General features: G+C 31.4%; 2 protein-coding genes across 8 annotated transcripts in view; one reads left to right on the top strand and one right to left on the bottom strand.

Annotated features, from left to right (window-relative positions):
• The window catches only part of LOC134712272 (deoxyribodipyrimidine photo-lyase-like), a 17,091-nt gene extending 8,127 nt beyond the window's left edge, over window positions 1-8,964 (bottom strand). Inside the window, exons 1-6 of one of the 7 annotated variants that reach the window (XM_063573658.1) lie at window positions 8,893-8,964; window positions 5,387-5,926; window positions 4,439-4,584; window positions 3,901-4,083; window positions 3,324-3,482; window positions 2,537-2,735 (exon numbers count right to left, since the gene is read on the bottom strand). In XM_063573658.1, coding sequence (XP_063429728.1) covers window positions 2,537-2,735; window positions 3,324-3,482; window positions 3,901-4,083; window positions 4,439-4,584; window positions 5,387-5,909 — 1,210 coding nt within the window. In that variant the 5' untranslated portion in view covers window positions 5,910-5,926; window positions 8,893-8,964. Of the gene's footprint in view, window positions 1-2,536; window positions 2,736-3,323; window positions 3,483-3,900; window positions 4,084-4,438; window positions 4,585-5,386; window positions 5,927-8,416; window positions 8,471-8,692; window positions 8,781-8,817 lie in introns of those variants that run through there. The other 6 variants (XM_063573657.1, XM_063573659.1, XM_063573656.1 and 3 more) reach the window with 6 other exon arrangements.
• LOC134712274 (integral membrane protein 2A-like) lies at window positions 8,894-21,118 on the top strand. The gene is made up of 6 exons (XM_063573665.1): window positions 8,894-9,140; window positions 10,500-10,661; window positions 13,183-13,455; window positions 15,680-15,790; window positions 16,833-16,983; window positions 18,336-21,118. Exons 1-6 carry the CDS (start codon window positions 9,066-9,068, stop codon window positions 18,425-18,427), a joined length of 864 nt encoding a protein of 287 aa, XP_063429735.1. The 5' UTR covers window positions 8,894-9,065; the 3' UTR covers window positions 18,428-21,118.

Below are 21,118 nucleotides of genomic sequence, written 5' to 3'. Positions count from 1 at the left end.
AGCCAAGTTTCAATTAATTCGGCCGCGTAGTTTCAGAGGAGAAGATTTTTCTAAAAGATTACTAAGATTTACGAAAAATGGTTAAAATTGACTATAAAGGGCAATAACTCCTAAAGTGGTCAACTGACCATTTTGGTCACGTTGACTTATTTGTAGATCTTACTTTGCTGAACATTATTGCTGTTTACAGTTTATCTCTGTCTGAAATAATATTCAAGATAATAACCAAAAACAACAAAATTTCCTTAAAATTACCAATTCAGGGGCAGCAACCTAACAACGGAATGTCAGATTCATCTGAAAATTTCAGGGCAGATAGATCTTAACCTGTTTAACAATTTTACCCCATGTCAGATTTGCTCTAAATGCTTTGGTTTTTGAGTATAATAATATTCAAGATAAAAACAAAAAAAACAGCAAAATTTCCTCAAAATTACCAATTCAGGTGCAGCAACCTAACAACCGATGATCCAATTCATCTGAAAATTCTAGGGCAGATAGAGCTTGACCTGATCAACAATTTTACTTCGTGTCAGATTTACTCTTAATGCTTTGGTTTTTGAGTTATAAGCCAAAAACTGCATTTTACCCCTATGTTCTATTTTTAGACGTGGCGGCCATCTTGAGTGGTTGGCCGGGTCATCGGACACAATTTTTAAACTAGATACCCCAATGATGATTGTGGCCAAGTTTCAATTAATTTGGCGGCGTAGTTTCAGAGGAGAAGATTTTTCTAAAAGATTACTAAGATTTACGAAAAATGGTTAAAAATTGACTATAAAGGGCAATAACTCCTAAAGTGGTCAACTGACCATTTTGGTCACGTTGACTTATTTGTAGACCTTACTTTGCTGAACATTATTGCTGTTTACAGTTTATCTCTGTCTGAAATAATATTCAAGATAATAACCAAAAACAACAAAATTTCCTTAAAATTACCAATTCAGGGGCAGCAACCTAACAACGGAATGTCAGATTCATCTGAAAATTTCAGGGCAGATAGATCTTGACCTGTTTAACAATTTTACCCCATGTCAGATTTGCTCTAAATGCTTTGGTTTTTGAGTATATAATAATATTCAAGATAAAAACAAAAAAAACAGCAAAATTTCCTCAAAATTACCAATTCAGGTGCAGCAACCTAACAACCGATGATCCAATTCATCTGAAAATTCTAGGGCAGATAGAGCTTGACCTGATCAACAATTTTACTTCGTGTCAGATTTACTCTTAATGCTTTGGTTTTTGAGTTATAAGCCAAAAACTGCATTTTACCCCTATGTTCTATTTTTAGACGTGGCGGCCATCTTGAGTGGTTGGCCGGGTCATCGGACACAATTTTTAAACTAGATACCCCAATGATGATTGTGGCCAAGTTTCAATTAATTTGGCGGCGTAGTTTCAGAGGAGAAGATTTTTCTAAAAGATTACTAAGATTTACGAAAAATGGTTAAAAATTGACTATAAAGGGCAATAACTCCTAAAGTGGTCAACTGACCATTTTGGTCACGTTGACTTATTTGTAGATCTTACTTTGCTGAACATTATTGCTGTTTACAGTTTATCTCTGTCTGAAATAATATTCAAGATATTAACCAAAAACAACAAAATTTCCTTAAAATTACCAATTTAGGGGCAGCAACCTAATAACGGAATGTCAGATTCATCTGAAAATTTCAGGGCAGATAGATCTTAACCTGTTAAACAATTTTACACCATGTCAGATTTGCTCTAAATGCTTTGGTTTTTGAGTTATAATCCAAAAACTGCATTTTACCCCTATGTTCTATTTTTAGCCATGGCGGCCATCTTGGTTGGTTGGCGGGGTCACCGGACACAATTTATAAACTAGATACCCCAATGATGATTATGGCCAAGTTTGGTTAAATTTGGCCCAGTAGTTTCAGAGGAGAAGATTTTTGTAAAAGTTAACGCCGGACGCAGGACGACGACGACGGACGACGGACGCCAAGTGATGAGAAAAGCTCACTTGGCCCTTCGGGCCAGGTGAGCTAAAAATATTTGAAGAAATTTTCTTTTCAATTTATGACATCTTGAGAACAAATTGTCCCAACCCCAACAATTTTTTTTTAACCTCCCCTCTCTTTCCAGTAAAAAATTGTTCCCTCAAAATATGGTCATAATCTATATTCAAATTTCCATTATCATGATTATAACCAATTTAAATACATCATAAAGTCTTAAAATAGAAAATGAAAATTGACAGCTATTCACCTCAAGACAATACATTATTTCTCTATAAATAATTTAAAAGCAGTGTACACTGCTCCACAAGTTTTTGTCTGAAAACCAGAAAAATGCTTTTTTGGGCCCATTTTTGTCCCTAATAATTCCTAAACTGTTAGGACCATAACTGCCAAAATCAATCCCAACCTTACTTTTGTGATTATAAACCTTGTGTTTAAATTTCATGGATTTCTATTTACTTAATATTCTAAAGTTATTGTCCGAAATTGATGCTGACGGTGACATGATATCAATGTATGACTTTAAAAACCACCTTACATGATCTTACCAAAGTGGATCCAAGGAGATAAATTACTCAAAGCTATCTTATTTGGATTATTTCTATCTTTTGAAAAATACTTCAGTCTTTCTTTACAAAAAGATTCCAGCATTCGTAAACCAGCCGTTGAACCTGGTGTTGCCCAATCTACTGGTCCAACTGTTCTGTCAACTGTCAAACTTGCCTCAATTTTGGCCCAATCAATGTTCTGTTAAATAAAACAGAAAATTCTTTAAAAAAGTTTATATGCATTCGGAATGTCTATATCATGTCAAATATTTTATATGTGATACAAATACATTGATAGTTATAGTGCATTATGTATAAGCATATATTTTATTAGAACAAATTTAACTGCCTAAATATAATAATTTTCCACAATATCTTTTTCCCTAATCACACTAAATTTTGGTACCAAAAAACAAGAGGCTCCCCAGAGCCTGAATGGCTCACCTGGTTGAAATATTTATTGCAATCAAAAATGTTTGCTTATTAGTAAATCTTATTTTTAGTGTAAAATACAGATTAGTGGTATGATTGACAATGAGACAGCTATCCAACACTCGTCTTTGTTATTGTATAATTGACATAAGTTTGTTTTTATGATTTCTTTGTATATAAATGTGTGTCATTCAGTACTGATACATGTATTTCCATCACTAGTTTATTTGTATATTCTGATTTACGGGTCATTATAATTCACAACTTTACGAACTTGTACATGGTAAATATACGATTTTAAAATGTATTTCAGCATTAATATTAATTTCTGTGATTATGAGACTGTAGAAATTACCTGTGGTTTCTCTTTCGGAGTAAAAGGGTGAACACAAATTGGAGGAAACTCTGTTAAGTAACCAGACAGCTGATTATGGATTTTATTTCTGATTGTTCTAGCTCCATATTCTAGTTTTGGAGAAGCTTCCCAGCAAGGTACAATATTATGTGCATCTACCTTAAAATAAAAAATTGTAAAAATCAACATGACTGTATGCATTAATAATATATGTCTTAAATGGATTATTTCTATCTTTTGAAAAAATACTTAAGCCTTTTCTTACAAAAAGATTCCAGCATTTTAAGACCAGCCGTTGAACCTGGTATTGCCCAATCTACTGGTTCAACTGTTCTATCAACTGTCAAACTGGCCTCAATTTTTATCCAATCAATGTTCTGTTAAATGAAAGAGGATAACCAGGTAAACCTTACAAAATATATTTTGAAATACATTTGTTCTATGGTTATAGGAAACCCTTACAGAATTGAAACATAACATTAGACTGATCTTGTGAATAAATGTATGTTACTTTCATCACTTTGGTTTATATTTTATAATTACAATTGTTCTTATTGATTTATTTTAAATACTGTACCTGACAAATGGGTATATTTTTAGGTATGGCTGTTGTGACATCATCGACCCACTGCATTGGTGTACGTAAGGGAGAGAAATCTGTCACTACACCACCAATATCATGATCTGTCACAAACTGTGGCAACACATCTTTGGCATAACCAATCAATAAATGGAAAGATATGTCCAACTTATTGCAATCCTGTAACACAAAAGAAATCTTGCTACAATGATGAATATACATTTCATATTTATTGAGAAGGATAACAGTAGCTTACTTATAATATTCCATTTGTTTATATGACAAAACATGTATGAATACAAAGATTTTCCCCCCCCCATTGTTTTAAGGAGATTGTCTTGAAATCTTCATTTTTTTAGACTTGGCTTAAGCTCTCCACACAGCTTGAGTCAGATCAAATTGGTTGGTTTCAATCAAAGATCAAATATGTCATGCACCGGTACATGTATTTATGATGCAACACAACAAAAATAATTCACAGATTCCATATGCACATCTTTAGTTGTAAGTACTTAAAAATGTATAAATAACTTACTTGTTCAACTTCTTTGAGACCCTCCATCATAAAATGATAATGTCTGATAGTAGCTTCTAAGAACTTTGGTACAAGGCAGAAACAAACATGTAATGGTACTTCCATCTTCAATGCAAGTTTCTGTGCATACAGGAAAGCCCAATTATCTGTAAAATATAGAATATACATCTGTATTATTAATTATTTAATATTTGATGACACTTAGTGGTGTATAAGCTTTTCTACATTTGAAAATGCCTGTACCAAGTCAGGAATATGACAGTTCTTGTCCATTCTTTTTTGATGCGTTTTGTCATTTGATTTTGCCGTGTGATTATGGTCTTTCCAAATTGATTTTCCTCTTAGTTCAGTATTTTTGTGATTTTACTTTATACATTGCTCTTCAGAGTTTTTGCTATCCTTTTTTATACTCTCCTTCTACTTTTGTGATTTGACACTTAGTGAATATTGCTCTCCACCTATTTTATTTATTGTAAAAGATAGATACATGTAGTACATTTTGTACTTTTGAAATGCTAAAAAAATTACCAAACTAAGTTTTCTTACCATTTTTATTTCGAAAAGTCTTCTATATTCATAAGGATCAGACTTTATTTGAATTAAAACATCTTGCATGTCTTTTATTCAGTATAATTTATGTGAAATAATTACAGTACATTGTACATAAGTTTCCACGGTAGATCTATAGCCAAAAATTTATTCTCTTTAATATAGAAGTTTTTTTTTCGAAAAATCAATATCTCTCATGGAAACTTCCTAAAAATGTATTTTAATTTGTTCTTTCTTTTAAAACATTTGTTTAACTGTAACATTTATATTTCTTACGATTCAAAGGGACAACTTGAAAGAAAAATCAAAAAATCTTTGTCGTCAGGTTTCAGGAAGATTTAGATTGTTGTCTTTTTATACTTTTAATATAAAAGATTGACCTTCACCACCTGTAATTACCTTGAACTCTTTGGTCCCTTGACATCCAGTATACAACTCCTTGACTATCCTCAGGAAAATCTTTAGCCTTTGATAAAACACGCACTCTCTTCTTATTAAATTTAAATTCAGATATTGATTTACAGACATTGTTCCTACTTGTAGAAATTTTTTCAATAAAGTCATCTGATTTGATGTCACTTGTTTCCAATTTTTGCTTTTTTTCTGTTGGAGGATTCTCGTCTGAATCAATTTTACGTTTTGTAGACAATGCTTTCTTTTCAGCCATTCTGTCTTCAGTTAAAGATGAAGAAAAACTGACTTGAATTTGTCTTACACTTGCATTACGATGCACAATTTCTAAATATAATTCACTATATAACAACTGAGAGTTGAACAGAACTGATTTCAAATTTTTAGATGAGAGTTTAAATGCTTTAAATGACTGGTGTGTTGTTTGTATTGTAAAATATGTCTGCTTTAAAGTTGTGAAGATAAGTGATAAATGGGTATGATCAAAAAGACGTCCAATATTTCTCAACATCAATCTGTATAACAAACCTAAAAAAAAAAGAAAACTTTGCATAAAACTCTACAAACAATGACAAAGTAACAGTGCAGAGACAGATAAAATCAATTTCCCAAACTTTCCTATTGTCTATGTCCCAGACCATAAGAGTATTTGGACCATATAAAGGGATGTGAAGGTTGTAGTGGGCGTACCTCCATCATGACTAATAATGGTAAAAAATTTGCAAAATGATGTTAACAGTAATTTTTGGTGCATGCATGACAATAAATTGTCCTCTTTCTTTATTTAAGACGATAAAAGAAATCAACTGATTTTGATGAATTTCTTTTAACCAATTTGATGCTAACAGTTGACGAAAATGACTTTATGACAGCTGACGTTAAAGGGTATTCCCACCCTCAGTTTTGAGTATGGTCACGATCATATAGGTGTATAGTAGATAATATTCATACATTTTGTATTATCATATAGCAAATGTATGGTCTGTAATTATCACATCAAACATTTAACAGTTCTTGCATAAAGTGTCATAGATATTTAAGAAATAATTCATGGAAACCATAAATTTGTAGGAAATTTACACATGGGCTGGACTGAGATATTAGATTCTAATATGACGTTCTTTTTTATCTTTGGGTACAAGGCCATGTTTTCATTTGAATAAAACATGAGCCGCACGTGATTGACAAATGGACATTTTTGTTGGTGTTGCTTGCTAGGAAATTAAATAAAAACATTCTAAAAGTAAGTTTAAATGTTTCTGTTCTTTTTTTATTGATAAACTGTTGATATTTCTATATCATTTTTGTTCATCAAATCAAAATGATGACATTTCGAGTGTCTACTATGAGTCTGCTTCGAAGTACAATCATGCCATGCTCTATACACTCATTTTAACATGGGTAGGCATTATATTTGTAAACATTTAATACCTTGCTAATGCTCAGTATTAAGAAATCAACAAATATAATGCCTACCCATGTTAAAATGAGCATACAGCATGGCATGAAAGAATTATTTCTTAAATTTTTAAGAGTTATCAATGGATAAAATAAACAAATATCACAGCTCATGTTAATAACTTCATAGGGGGTCATAATGTTGTTTTGAAGAATAATGTGGGTGTTGGCAATAAAATTTGGTGTGTGAACTGAAAAATTTGAACCAACTCTATCAGCTGATATAAAAATTATAACCATTCCTATTTATCAATGTTTATATCATTGTGTCATGTGTTTTCATACTAATAACTATTTTCACTACTTATGGTTTTCCCTGCTGAGTATTTATTCAGGCTAATACTCAAATTTTAAAAGCATGTCCTGTAGATTGATTTTAGTTATCTAGTCTTTTAGTCAAGGCTTACTACAATATTTGACTGTTTCTATTGATTAATTTGCGATTTTTTGGTTAAAAAAAACGGTGTCACATGTTTTCGTATGTTATAAATATTGGATCAGTACATGGACAGGAAATGATTATAAAATCCGGAAATCAATATTTGCTAAAGTTGTGGTTCTGGTGATCGCTTGAATCATAAAAAACGTTATTTGATACTTTTCAGAACAGAAAATTACTAGTAAATACTTTTAGGTTGGTGTTAAATGTGCTGAAATTGTTAGATTTTGATGAATTTCAGATTGGCACCTGGTTTGTACAAAATACATTATTTTTAAAAATGCAGTTTACAAAATTTATGATTAAATATAAAAAGTTGGCTGTTTCATCTTCATTTCAGAAAAAATTGTCAACAAAATATTGAATAATTAGATTTTGAACACTGGCCATTTTATATAAGAACCCTGTTAATTTTAACTAGCTCGTTTGTAATTAAAACGGCAAATAAAAAACATGGCAGTCACATGTCTTGAAGATCGGGTGTCTTATAGGCAAAAAACATATCTGGACTTTATTTTAACACTTCAGATTTTTTTCCCCACAACTATTTTAGTCATGCATATTTTTGACATTAAATAAAAGTGACTAAATAGGTCAGTTTTATTAACTTTGTTGAGGGGGATAGGACCTTAATCGGGACTCTGGGATCGGGTGTTTATAAGCTCGGGATTTCGGGATTGACCCTTTCGGGATCCAGGAATTCTTGTTTTTGAATTTCGGGACGTTGAGATTTACTTTATTTAAATTCTGAACCTCTGGATTTTGTGTTTTTAAGCCCGGGGATTTCGGGATCAGGACCCTCCTATCCCCCCTCTTTGTTCTAACGTCTTTAAAAAGCGATGTTGAATATGTTTTAAATTTGTCAAGTTGTAGTTCTAAATGTAGAAAATGTAAAACACGGCACAAAGTAAGCTTATACAGTTGAAACCGACAAAATGTGGTTGATACGAAACCATATGACACGAGGATAACCACAAGTGGATCTCATTGGGGTCTAAACATGACGCGGGATTGCAGATTTTTGTATGCGGGACATGTGAAAGTCAATTTGTCGTGTCGTGAAAACGGGAAATAAGGTCTAGCGGGACCCAGGAAGTGACAAAAAAATGAGAATTGCTTACGAACATATAGTCCGAGATTACTCTGACGTCCAACGCCTGTTATGCCAGACAAGCTGGGGCGTGGCTTCCGACTAACAAACATAGTGTAACAGGATACAGGAATCTGACAAATCAGTAAGCGAGATCCGGGATCAGAACCCCCCAATGATAGCAGAGACCCCCGCCCCACAAGAGCTGATCTGTAATTTATTTTTCTGAACATATTTTGTTTGCAAGGATATGTTTAGAAAATATCAAATCCTTGATGTCAAACTAGTTAAAACTAAATATCTGCACTCGTTCATTTGATGATCTTAGATTAATATCTTGATGTTTGTATAAATGATCATAAATGAGTGGTTACGCAATCCAAATTTGGCGGGTAAACTTTAATTAGTTAATTGGGGTGTTAGTCCATGTACCGGTGTATTTTTGACAAGTAGCAAATTCACATAAAACTGACAATACAATTATTTTGTAAACAGCAGCATCAGTACCCAAGAAAGCACAACACGCGATCAGCTGTTATACAACTTTTAAGGGAGACAACTGATTCTGTTTTTATTGAGAAACACGCAGATGCGGAAGTTTGAAAGGTCAACAAGGAAATCCAAGGAGCTACATAATCAGACAAAAACTTTGTTGAAGAAAGACAATTAAAACAGTCAAGATGACAATCATCAAAGGTTCATCACTTAAACCAGATAAAACCATTCTTGAGAAGAAGCTACTACAGGAGTCTTTGGTAAGATGTCAAATTTTTAATTGTCAACTATCGGAAGGAAATTTTCCAGCAAATTTTGTTTACAAAATAAAACTGTCAGCCATTACTCAAAAGTTTTAAAAAATATATCTTGAAATCGGATACTTTTAAGCTTCCTCTTCAAATTCGACGAACTTTAAATATTTTGTTTTGTATAAATCATGACAGATATAAAAAAAATTATTTGAGTATGAATTTCATTGTCAGATGGTAAATTATATATCTGTACTTTCAGTTTCACTCTCTAAACAGCTAAATTTGTTTACAAATACACCTTATCACTATTTATCCGCCATTACTAGAAATCACACAGGTTCCTGTAAAATTTTGACATCGTAGAACAAAATATCTGACGCCACAATGGACAAGTGATTGTTCTTGCCTCAAAAGTTCAAGCGGCCGGGATTGACGATAAGGTGTATTGCAGTCATGGCAGTCATGACACTTTGTTATAAGTTGCTGTTTATATGTATAATTTGCATCATGATTTTTTTATGAAATATTTTTTAATCTTTCAATCCAGATCTTTCCCTTTCAACTTAAAGTTTTTCATTAAGCAGAACTTAATATCATTTAAATGTGAAAAAATTTAATGTTGAACCTATTATTGTGATTGTAAGGTATAATCCTGACCCTGACATTTTCCTTCACCGTTTTCCATTGTAAACCTATGTTTGTTTCTTTGAGGATTCTTTACTATTTACATAATCGTTTGTTACTATCCCGTCATATTTGGTTCATTGATGTGATACAGTTTGGCCAACTTTACGATAGCCTATGTTCTGCTTTAGAATGTCTTGCTGATAACCATGCAATTGAGCAAAAGTTTCAAGTGGTCTTAAAATGTGGTACGTCAGTGCTTAATACACCTTATCACTAGTGTAGCTATTTGTCCACCATAACTGGACCGTAAAATTTTAGCTGGCCAGAATAGAAAATATCGGATGCCACAATGAAAAACTGATTGTTGTAAATTGTTTGAAGTCAAAAGTTCAAGCAGGACAGATGCTTGGGTCAAGAAGGACAGATTTTTCAAATAGCAAAAAGGTGTACATTGTACATGAATCTTGACAGCAACATTTTGCATGAAAAATAATGTCAATTAATTTTAATTGACCTAAGTAACAACTAGGTGGGAATTTTTTTCAGGTTGAATACTCTAGCTAGTATACGCACACATGTGGTGTTTTCAGGTTATTCTTTTAAGCAGCTAAAAACACAAGTGTCATCACTAGAAATTCAGGCTACTTTGAACTGTTAGTTTTTAATTTATTATATATATATTGAATGTAAAAAATGAGAGATGAAGACATAAAAAGTAACTTTCCTTATAAATTGTAGGAAGAAGGAGGAGAGCAAGCACCAGAGGTCCATGTTACACATTTTCATGTACAACAGAGAAGGAGATGTTGTTTCAACTTTTTCCTGATTTTACTTGCCTTGTTAGTATTGGCTGCTGGTATTGTGTCTGGTGTCTATCTATACAAACATCTGTCTAGGAAGGTAAGTTATACAGCCTCTATCTGATTTTACTTGCCTTGTTAGTATTGGCTGCTGGTATTGTGTCTGGTGTCTATCTATACAAACATCTGTCTAGGAAGGTAAGTTATACAGCCTCTATCTGATTTTACTTGCCTTGTTAGTATTGGCTGCTGGTATTGTGTCTGGTGTCTATCTATACAAACATCTGTCTAGGAAGGTAAGTTATACAGCCTCTATCTGATTTTACTTGCCTTGTTAGTATTGGCTGCTGGTATTGTGTCTGGTGTCTATCTATACAAACATCTGTCTAGGAAGGTAAGTTATACAGCCTCTATCTGATTTTACTTGCCTTGTTAGTATTGGCTGCTGGTATTGTGTCTGGTGTCTATCTATACAAACATCTGTCTAGGAAGGTAAGTTATACAGCCTCTATCTGATTTTACTTGCCTTGTTAGTATTGGCTGCTGGTGTTGTGTCTGGTGTCTATCTATACAAACATCTGTCTGGGAAGGTAAGTTATACAGCCTCTATCTGATTTTACTTGCCTTGTTAGTATTGGCTGCTGGTATTGTGTCTGGTGTCTATCTATACAAACATCTGTCTAGGAAGGTAAGTTATACAGCCTCTATCTGATTTTACTTGCCTTGTTAGTATTGGCTGCTGGTATTGTGTCTGGTGTCTATCTATACAAACACCTGTCTAGGAAGGTAAGTTATACAGCCTCTATCTGATTTTAATTGCCTTGTTAGTATTTTGAATTTTCCTCGGAGTTTGGTATTTTTGTGTTTTTACTTTTTACTGTCTAGGAAGGTAAGTTATACAGCCTCTATCTGATTTTAATTGCCTTGTTAGTATTGGCTGCTGGTATTGTGTCTGGTGTCTATCTATACAAACATCTGTCTAGGAAGGTAAGTTATACAGCCTCTATCTGATTTTAATTGCCTTGTTAGTATTGGCTGCTGGTATTGTGTCTGGTGTTTATCTATACAAACATCTGTCTAGGAAGGTAAGTTATACAGCCTCTATCTGATTTTACTTGCCTTGTTAGTATTGGCTGCTGGTATTGTGTCTGGTGTCTATCTATACAAACATCTGTCTAGGAAGGTAAGTTATACAGCCTCTATCTGATTTTACTTGCCTTGTTAGTATTGGCTGCTGGTATTGTGTCTGGTGTCTATCTATACAAACATCTGTCTAGGAAGATAAGTTATACAGCCTCTATCTGATTTTACTTGCCTTGTTAGTATTGGCTGCTGGTATTGTGTCTGGTGTCTATCTATACAAACACCTGTCTAGGAAGGTAAGTTATACAGCCTCTATCTGATTTTAATTGCCTTGTTAGTATTGGCTGCTGGTATTGTGTCTGGTGTCTATCTATACAAACACCTGTCTAGGAAGGTAAGTTATACAGCCTCTATCTGATTTTAATTGCCTTGTTAGTATTGGCTGCTGGTATTGTGTCTGGTGTCTATCTATACAAACATCTGTCTAGGAAGGTAAGTTATACAGCCTCTATCTGATTTTAATTGCCTTGTTAGTATTGGCTGCTGGTATTGTGTCTGGTGTTTATCTATACAAACATCTGTCTAGGAAGGTAAGTTATACAGCCTCTATCTGATTTTAATTGCCTTGTTAGTATTGGCTGCTGGTATTGTGTCTGGTGTTTATCTATACAAACATCTGTCTAGGAAGGTAAGTTATACAGCCTCTATCTGATTTTAATTGCCTTGTTAGTATTGGCTGCTGGTATTGTGTCTGGTGTTTATCTATACACACATCTGTCTAGGAAGGTAAGCCATACAGTGTCTATATGATTTTATTGCCTTACAAAAAAGATGTGGTATGGTTGCCAATGAGATAACTCTTCACAAGAAACCAAATGATACAGAAATTATCAACTATAGGTCATCTCACAGCCTTCAACAATGATCAAAGCCTGTACTGCATAGTCAGCTAACAAAGGCCCTGAAATGTTAGTATTCAGTGACTGTTAGCATTGTGTCCAAAGTTCATCTATCTTGTCTATACAAACCTCTGTCTAGGAATTAACGAAGGTAAGTTATAATCATTGAACATGATTGAATGGGACAACTTTGTCATGTTTGCTAAAGCATTGTGGTGACATGTTTTTGTATTGTACAATAAAATATTCCTAGTAACTTGCATAGTTAGATTGCAACAACAAAGTGTGATTTTATTTAAATTTTGACATTTTATGCACAGATATGAATCCAGGATTTTGTAAAGGGTTAAAATTTGATATTGAATTCAAAGTTTTCATTCAGAAAAAAAATTTGAATGAGAAAGTAAATTGTGTGACATTGATCAATAAAGTCTCTTGTCAGATGTGATACCATAATACATAGAAAAAACTAGAAGTCACAAAATCGTTGAGGAGACATTAATTGTCTTTTAAGCACTAGCACATTTAGATTTAATTTGTGATATTTTTGCCTTAATTTTTTTTCAATATTTATATTCATGTATACATGATGTACATATTTAATCACTTATCAAGTTCAACATGTGATATGACTTTCAGCATTACAAAGGTTCAGTGACCTTTGAACCTACTGAACCCCACTTTTCAGCAGACCAACAGAAAATGATGGAACCTCACCCAATGGACCATTTTGGAAAGGAAAGATCTCATATGAAGCATGTCCACATGAATTTAAATCGTTTGAAGATGAAACCTATGAAACCTTTCAGAGTTCAGCAAGATGTGGAAGTTGAGGACAATAGTTATGAAAAAATTCACATGCCAAAGTTTGGCATCTTTAAAGAGACTTTAGTGCTTCATGATTTCACAAGGGTAGGTACTGAGACTACATTTTATCATTGTAAACATATTCACAGATGCTAAAATGTATGGAAATTTTTTTCAGGGATAACAACAGATAAATTTTCAAGGGGGATGCTTTTCAAGTAGTCCTTTTTATTTTTAATAATTTGTTCCTTTTTGCAATACTTACATGTACATGGCTCATATCAAAAACCATATAATATTATTAGATTGGTGTACAAGTGTACCTGGAAATTTAATTGTTTTAAGTGAGAAAACTCTCAGATCAGAATTTAAAATTTTAAACCACTTCTAAAAGAGAGAAAAAGCCTAGATGTAGATGTTCCCCCAGTCTTAAAGATACAAATACCAAGATAACTTCTTTTGATAAAGGGAGTTCATGCAGATTTTTCTTTGGCATTTTGTAGAGCTCTGTTCCTGAAATTGTACATTTCCAATGCAGGTACAACAAAAAATGTCAATGGATTTAAAAAAAAATATCTCTTAGTACAAATATATTTATTCTCAATAAACATGCATATGATAAACATGATGAAAGCTGGTTAATCTTTAATATTTATTATTAATAAAAATTGCAAAAAAAAAGTGGCATTTTGTTTTCAATGTTGTAGTTCAAACTACACTAATTGACATTTGATGACAATTGTTTGGATATTAAAACTGACATTTACATATAGACAAGCCTTGACTTCCTGAAAACTGCAAACAAATTTATTGATTCACATAAATAATAGCACTATCTGTATCCTTTTAATATCATAACATCTGGAAACTGTGAAATACAGAGAAGATAGAAAAAAAAATCATAATCATGAAGTATTCTGTTCTTATACAAAATTATGTATATTTGTTTTACAGATTATAAAACTTATCTATAGTCCGGATTCTTGGTATTATTGTATGGAATAACCTCTGTACAAAGTATAAAAAGAAATGTTCCTCACAAATTTTCATTAGATTTAAATATTCTACAGCAGCAGGTCTTACTCTCATTTTAATGTTCTGTTATCACAGCTATTACAATTTATCTTGATGTGTCTGTCTCGGACACAGATGTCTTTTATGTTTTTCGTTCAGTATGAGTCATTTTTTTCATCAAATTTTCTTTGCCAAGGTATAAAATTTATCATGTTTATATCAAGGCAATTTGATTTTTATTGGTCATTTTTTCAGAATTTAAAAAAATTTAACAAATTTTTATACGAAGATCTCTTGGTTATCCTGGTTATAATTCTGGTTGAACATGATACATGTACATTACGTACTACATATGATATTTCTAATAATTCTTTGACCCTAATTTCTAACCATTTCTGAGAAACATTCAATTATAAATGTTATATATGTAATTGTATGTACAGTAAATTTAAGTACAGAACTGATTTAACATTAAAAAAAAGTATTTATAACTTTTTCTACAGGATACATGTTTAAGAAAAATGACTAGGAAGGAAGGTTTCATTTATGAGTTACAAGTACTTTTAAGTGGAAAGTGACAAATCTATTAGAGATAAGATACATGTCTATAACTAACAACATCCTTTTCTGTCTAGTTTAAGTTGGTACACTCTGTAAACTTTATACATTGGGGGAAACAAATTTTGATATACAGTGAAACCTATATTATCCAAAACCATTCGATTAGAATTAAGATAAGGTGTGATTGTCAAAGTCCATCAGAGACCAAATAACTGATGTAACTTAGAAATACAGTGTATACTATACCATTCCATCATTTAAATAGTATACAATGATGGTGATGAGTTTGAACTAAACAGGCAAACTCAAAACCTGATAAACAGTTTATAATGTACTCTATGATCTATTGTAAAACTCAATACTGTACAAACAATTTTATTTCTTTATACAGTGGTGGGGGACAATTTCGCTATGGCTTAGATTCTATTAATTTACTCCTGGACTTGATGGATTCCTCAGGGCTGAAACATGCTAAATGTTTGTAGTAATTTGGATGAATTTGCCAAATAACGAAACTTCAGTTGCTATACATAAACCTTTCCTTCTACGATTTCATTGAAACTTTAAAGATATATACTGTGATTAAATGATATACTTCTAAGGAAAACCTGGTGATAACTTCATCAATGATGATCATAATGTGTATAATAGTTTCAGTGACCCAAGCTTTTTAAATTTCTTTCTAGTTATGCTGGTATATATCATACATTTGTAGATAGATGTAAATAATGCAGTGTTTGTTTGTTACTTTCAGAACTACTCTGGAATTGTTGACTTTGATGAAGGAGTATGCTATGTTATGAGGCTGAATAGAGACAAAATCACACCTCCAAGAGATTGGTTTGACTTGATCAGAAAGTTTGCAGTATGTATTTATTTGCATGTTAGAATAATGATAAAAATAAATCACCAGACATGTGTGTTGCACACTCCTAATTGATTTCCTTTAATATGCAAATGATTTAGTCATGTTAATATAATTTTCCTTATTCATTTGTATATATCTAGTCCTGTTTATATAGTAATATCATACATGTGATGTTTAAAGCAATTACAGATAATAAGCATGGAATTTCCATATATGTTGTTCGTGACATCATTTATACATGTTATATATACTAACAAGGAAGTGATAACAATAGATGACGTTATTGTTTGATGTTGAATTGGTTATTTTCAGCTTTTGAAGTTCATTTGACTTCATGCTCATTCATTATACATGTTATATGATTAGAATGATCATTAAGAATAGGATATTATACAAATGCCTGATTTTATGAAATTTTAAAAGAGCAGTGTGTTTATTGATTTTTTCAGGACATTTACTTTTGTCATTATAATTATCAATTTGCTTAAATGTAATCATAATGTTGCATAAGGTGTTTCTATGTATTTTGACTTGAGAGCGGTTGTTTATTAGTGTATCGAGAAAAGTAAGATTGGTCAAATATAGAATTTTGCAAAAATATTTCTTTGATAAAAATGTCTTTTGTGTATATGAGATGGGAGAACATTGTAAGCTGATAATTATATCATACTTAAATAATTCTTAACAGAGTTTTCCAATGGAAATCTGGTTATTGATTAAGGGTTTAAATATATGGAAGCTCCAATTGTTTTTGAGTAAATAACATCGAAACCATTCAACCTTCATTGTTGAAGGCCGTACCATGACCTATAGATGTTAATTTCTGTGTTATCTGTCTCTTGTGGAGAGTTGTCTCATTGGCAATCATACCACATCTTCTTTTTTATGACCATTGCTTTTCAAAAATGGTGGTCCTGCTGTACATATGCTATATTGACAATTTTCATTTTATTCTTGAATCCTGTCATTGTGAGTTTCATAGAGTTTATCATTTTAAATTATCTGGTTGACTGTATAATTTTGTAAACATTGTTTACAGACTGGCTACTATATGCCCAAGGCATCAGTACTAAAGAGGAAATACAGGGTAGCAGAAGGACCTCTGGAAGATCTCTCCAGATTTGGGGTCTACATCGAAAAAGAATGCAGCAACTACCGTACTTTCTGGCTGGAAAAGAAAGTTGGAGATGGTAATTATTATACAAAGGGTCATCCTTTTTAAAAAATAAAAGTTGGTTTTAGGTGGGCGTCTTGAAAATGGGTACTAGGTTTTAACCCAATTTCATTAAAACATGTACATAGTTATCATCAGATATTTTAAATAGTTTAGACACATCCTTTCCTTTCTATAGCTGATATTACTTTAGAATGAAATGTAATTTACACTTGAAAAACTAACTTTAGTCCAGAATTATAAACATCTAAGTGCAAATTAATCCTTTTCACTTCCTCAAAGAATTTTCAAATTGTAACATACTCAGAAAGGCGGAATCAACTTATTTAATATTGTGAAGTAGAAACTTCCTGGAAAAGGGAACTTGTAAAAATATCCTTATATAAATTTAGAAGTCTTGTTTTTTTCACTTGGTTAATCTACTTAATATCCACTGCTTTCTCAAACTTTTCCCCCAAACTGCTTATAAGATTTATTTAGGGTTCTTAACTATGTTAGGCTAACACGTCAAGTGGTGAAATTACAAAAACAATGTAGGGTTTTGTTTATACAATGGGTCTATTTATAGGCACTTTGAATGACCAATAGAACCATTTTGGATAATGATATATTAAGAACAATAACTTATACTCATTCAAAGGGGAAATTCAGTAATTATCATGAGATCATATTGCTTTTTTCAAGGTTAAAATGTCAATGTCACTTATGGCCGTAACCTTTGGAACATTATTTTTCAATTTTCACTCAAAATTGCATTCAAATTGGAGACTCTTTAGATTTGAAAATGTTCTATATGATTAAACAAATCAAATGAAATAAAGAGTTAGTTCCCAAGGGTCACCCCACCCCTGCCATTTGAGAATGTTCTGATATCTTGTAAAAAGATCGAAATTACCACACCTAAACCACATATATTCCTGTTGTTATGTCGAAATGATTTACATGTACAGGGTATCTCCACAGTCATTTGAGAATTTTCAAATATTGTAAGATGTCAAGATCCCTTCCCCTGAACCATATCTTCTCCTGTGTGTAATGTTAAGATGATTTGAATGATTCTATAGAGCTAGTTCCAAAGAATCATTCCCATCCCATGTCACTTGAGAATGTTTAAATATCTTGTGAGTGGTCAAGATCCCCTCCCTTAAGCCATACATTTTCTGATTTGGTATATGAACCTGATGAAAACATACACGATTGATATTTATGCACTATGTTTGGATTATTTCTTATTTCTTATCAAACTTCAAAAGATAAACCCCCTTGTCCTGTCATTTATTCTCATTGTATGAATTTCACACTAAAAAAAAAGAAATTAATATAACTTGATGCTTTAGCATGTTTAAAGGTTAATTGATATGATTGCAGGTTTGATTGAGAAGAGAAGTGCCTCCAGTGAGAATTGTTACGGAAACTTCAATGGAATTGACACTGTTGTAGAATATTGCATCACACAGTAAATATGGAGCAGACAATTTGTTATTTGTTTTCTTGTTATAACGTATACAAACTTCATTGCAAAAGCTACATTATATACTGTTTCATACATTTATGTAAATTCATATTTGATAATAGGATAGAGGAGAATCTATAATGAATCGAAGTCCATACAATTTGAGAGTAGTGTTCTGTGAGATTTGTTAATATGGATAGCATAATTTCGTTTATCTGTGGTTATATGTTTTGAACATCTGCACAAGTTTTACAATTGGTCAGATTTTTTTCAGAGTTAAAATTGTATATAAAATTTATAGTAAAATTTTCTCATTATAAATGATTATATTAATTGTTATTTATGAAAATGAGTAAGAATCACAGAACACATCTAGTATAAAACATGTAACATCTTTAATGTTCAGCAAACAAACAGTGAATCTGATTTCTCTACTGAAAAAAGTTGTATTAAAGAACTTTGTGAAAGTTATATGAGAACCATTTTAAAAAATATTGGTTTGACAGGATGGACAGCATTAACACAGCATAAATTTAAAGTATAGGACATAAAAAGTCAATGTTTTTGATATGTTTTATACTTTTCTTTGTGTCCATGTTATAACAGACCCTTTCTTCAGTGTTTACCATTAGGACTGTTGTTAATGTTATTTTAGGGCCGTTCCAAAAAGTGATTGTGATGGGAGCAAGGGAGGCAATCAAATAAATTTATTAAAGGTAGTTCGTTGCATCTTTCTACAGAATTTGTAAAAAATATGTTTTGGTGGATTTGGGTTAAAAAAAATTGGCCTCCAATGCCACATGAATAAAAGGTTGTTTTTCTGTAAAATTCCTATTAAATCTGTCACTCATTGTGAAATGAATATCTGTACATACAAAAAGTTCAGTGAAATACTTTATAATATGAAAAACACAGAAAAAGGAGGGAAAATTCAATATTTTAGCTAGATCAGTACTTGCACTGATAATGTTTCTTGTGTTTATCATTTATTCCTTATCCAAAGATATATTTCATTTCCTTCATTTTAAACTGTCCAATTCTAAATTTATCCTATAAGATTTGTATATATGAACAATGATATTTTGTTTTTTCATTTTTTTTCATTTCAAATCATAGATATTGATGTTGTTTTTTTTGCTTACTTTTTTTTTAAAAGTCTTGTAATATCCTGCATTAAACACCTTCAGCTTGATATGCTTCATAGCAAACCACATATTTTTGCCTAGCATTGTATGTGTATTTTTTTTATAATTATTTTTTATAATGTTATTTGCGTTATTTATTATTTAAATGTAAATTTGTGATAGTTTAAACTAAAGACAAAATTACAAGAAAAAACAAAATTTTGTCTATTACAGAATAAAAAAAACTTCTTTCTTCATTTTGTTTTGGAAATTGTAGTACAATTATTTTTTTCTGAGATAAACACTATCTGCATTGCAAACTACAAAATAAAATGCTTTTTAAAAAATACCAATTTTTCAAAATATATATATATGGACTCAATTCCCAACCTGTTTCCCAAATCTAAATTTCTTTTTTGAAATCTAGCTTTTGTAAAGCTGCAATTTCTAGACAAAGGGGAACAAGTATTGACCAGAATTGCCAATACAAACTTATTACTATTTGAGTAGGAAAATCCCAGATTGTTTTGATAGCTGTATTCTCCCAATTAAATGTTAAAATAGTTTTTTTATTTTGTTTTGTATATTAACTAGATGTTGTCTTTAAATTGTATGTTTAAAATAGTTACAAATAAAAAAAATTCAGTTGATACATCTTTTCATGCTATATTAAATATTAAGTGAATTATTTCTGTTAAACAAAAACAAGATGTGTAAACAAGTTTACACTTTTAACTATTTAACCCAGACCAGGGACGTATATATAAGTCCTTGAAGAATTGTGTTAAATGCTAACTGACCCATTTTACTGATATCATGCCCTATAAAAGTGAACAAATTTTGTATACGGCTTAATTAAGAAAGCTTAAAAATCTTTTAGTCCAAACAGATTTGTAATTATCACTTGTCACCCCAAAAATAGGGAATGAAGTCACAAAACTAATAACAATTCAAAGACAAGTGATGTAGCAATCTTACAATGTAAATGTACATACTGTAGAAAGAGATAAAATGAAACTTAAAAATAAAGTTTTAAATTTATCAGTTAACTATTCAGTATATTTTTATTTTATTTGACAAAAGATACCACAGTCGTGTCTTACGTTCATTGTATTATAGATATATATATATATAAACTGTAAAGGCAGAAATTACCAATGAGGTTTTAATTTAGTTAATGTCACTGATGGACATTATCCACAAAATGAAAACATGAAAAAACTTGTTACCTACAAATATTTTTTTCACTTTTACATCCTGGAAATTGGAAACAACAAAAATAAGTTCTCATGAAATCAAGTTTTAGAGACAAAAGATTCAAAAATTTAACAAATACAATATTTCTACAGTATAAGGCTATGTTTTATACACATACTTTCTTCATTAAAGATACATTTCTATAAATTTCATGATCCATTGTTTAAAGAATAGCAAGTTTTTTGTTTTATTTTATTGAACCTAACAGATTAATAAAGAAATAAGAATTTCTAAGATATAGAAAACTTTTTGAATTTTGTACATTTTTTAATGTTATTTGTTATCATCATATAAAAAATAAAAGTTTTCATAAAACA

The sequence above is a fragment of the Mytilus trossulus genome, chromosome 3 (genome assembly GCF_036588685.1).
Source record: "Mytilus trossulus isolate FHL-02 chromosome 3, PNRI_Mtr1.1.1.hap1, whole genome shotgun sequence".
Taxonomy (NCBI): domain Eukaryota; kingdom Metazoa; phylum Mollusca; class Bivalvia; order Mytilida; family Mytilidae; genus Mytilus; species Mytilus trossulus.
Note: the sequence above shows the minus strand (reverse complement) of the source record. Positions and strands in the feature narration are given on the sequence as shown.

What these genes read in the sequence shown, in the direction of transcription:
- LOC134712274 (XM_063573665.1), top strand. Translation starts at nt 9,066, where the DNA reads ATGACAATCATCAAAGGTTCATCACTTAAACCAGATAAAACCATTCTT. An exon ending in ACAAACATCTGTCTAGGAAG is followed by an intron (nt 10,662 to 13,182) that starts GTAAGTTATACA and finishes TATGACTTTCAG; the next exon opens with CATTACAAAGGTTCAGTGAC. An exon ending in TGCTTCATGATTTCACAAGG is followed by an intron (nt 13,456 to 15,679) that starts GTAGGTACTGAG and finishes TGTTACTTTCAG; the next exon opens with AACTACTCTGGAATTGTTGA.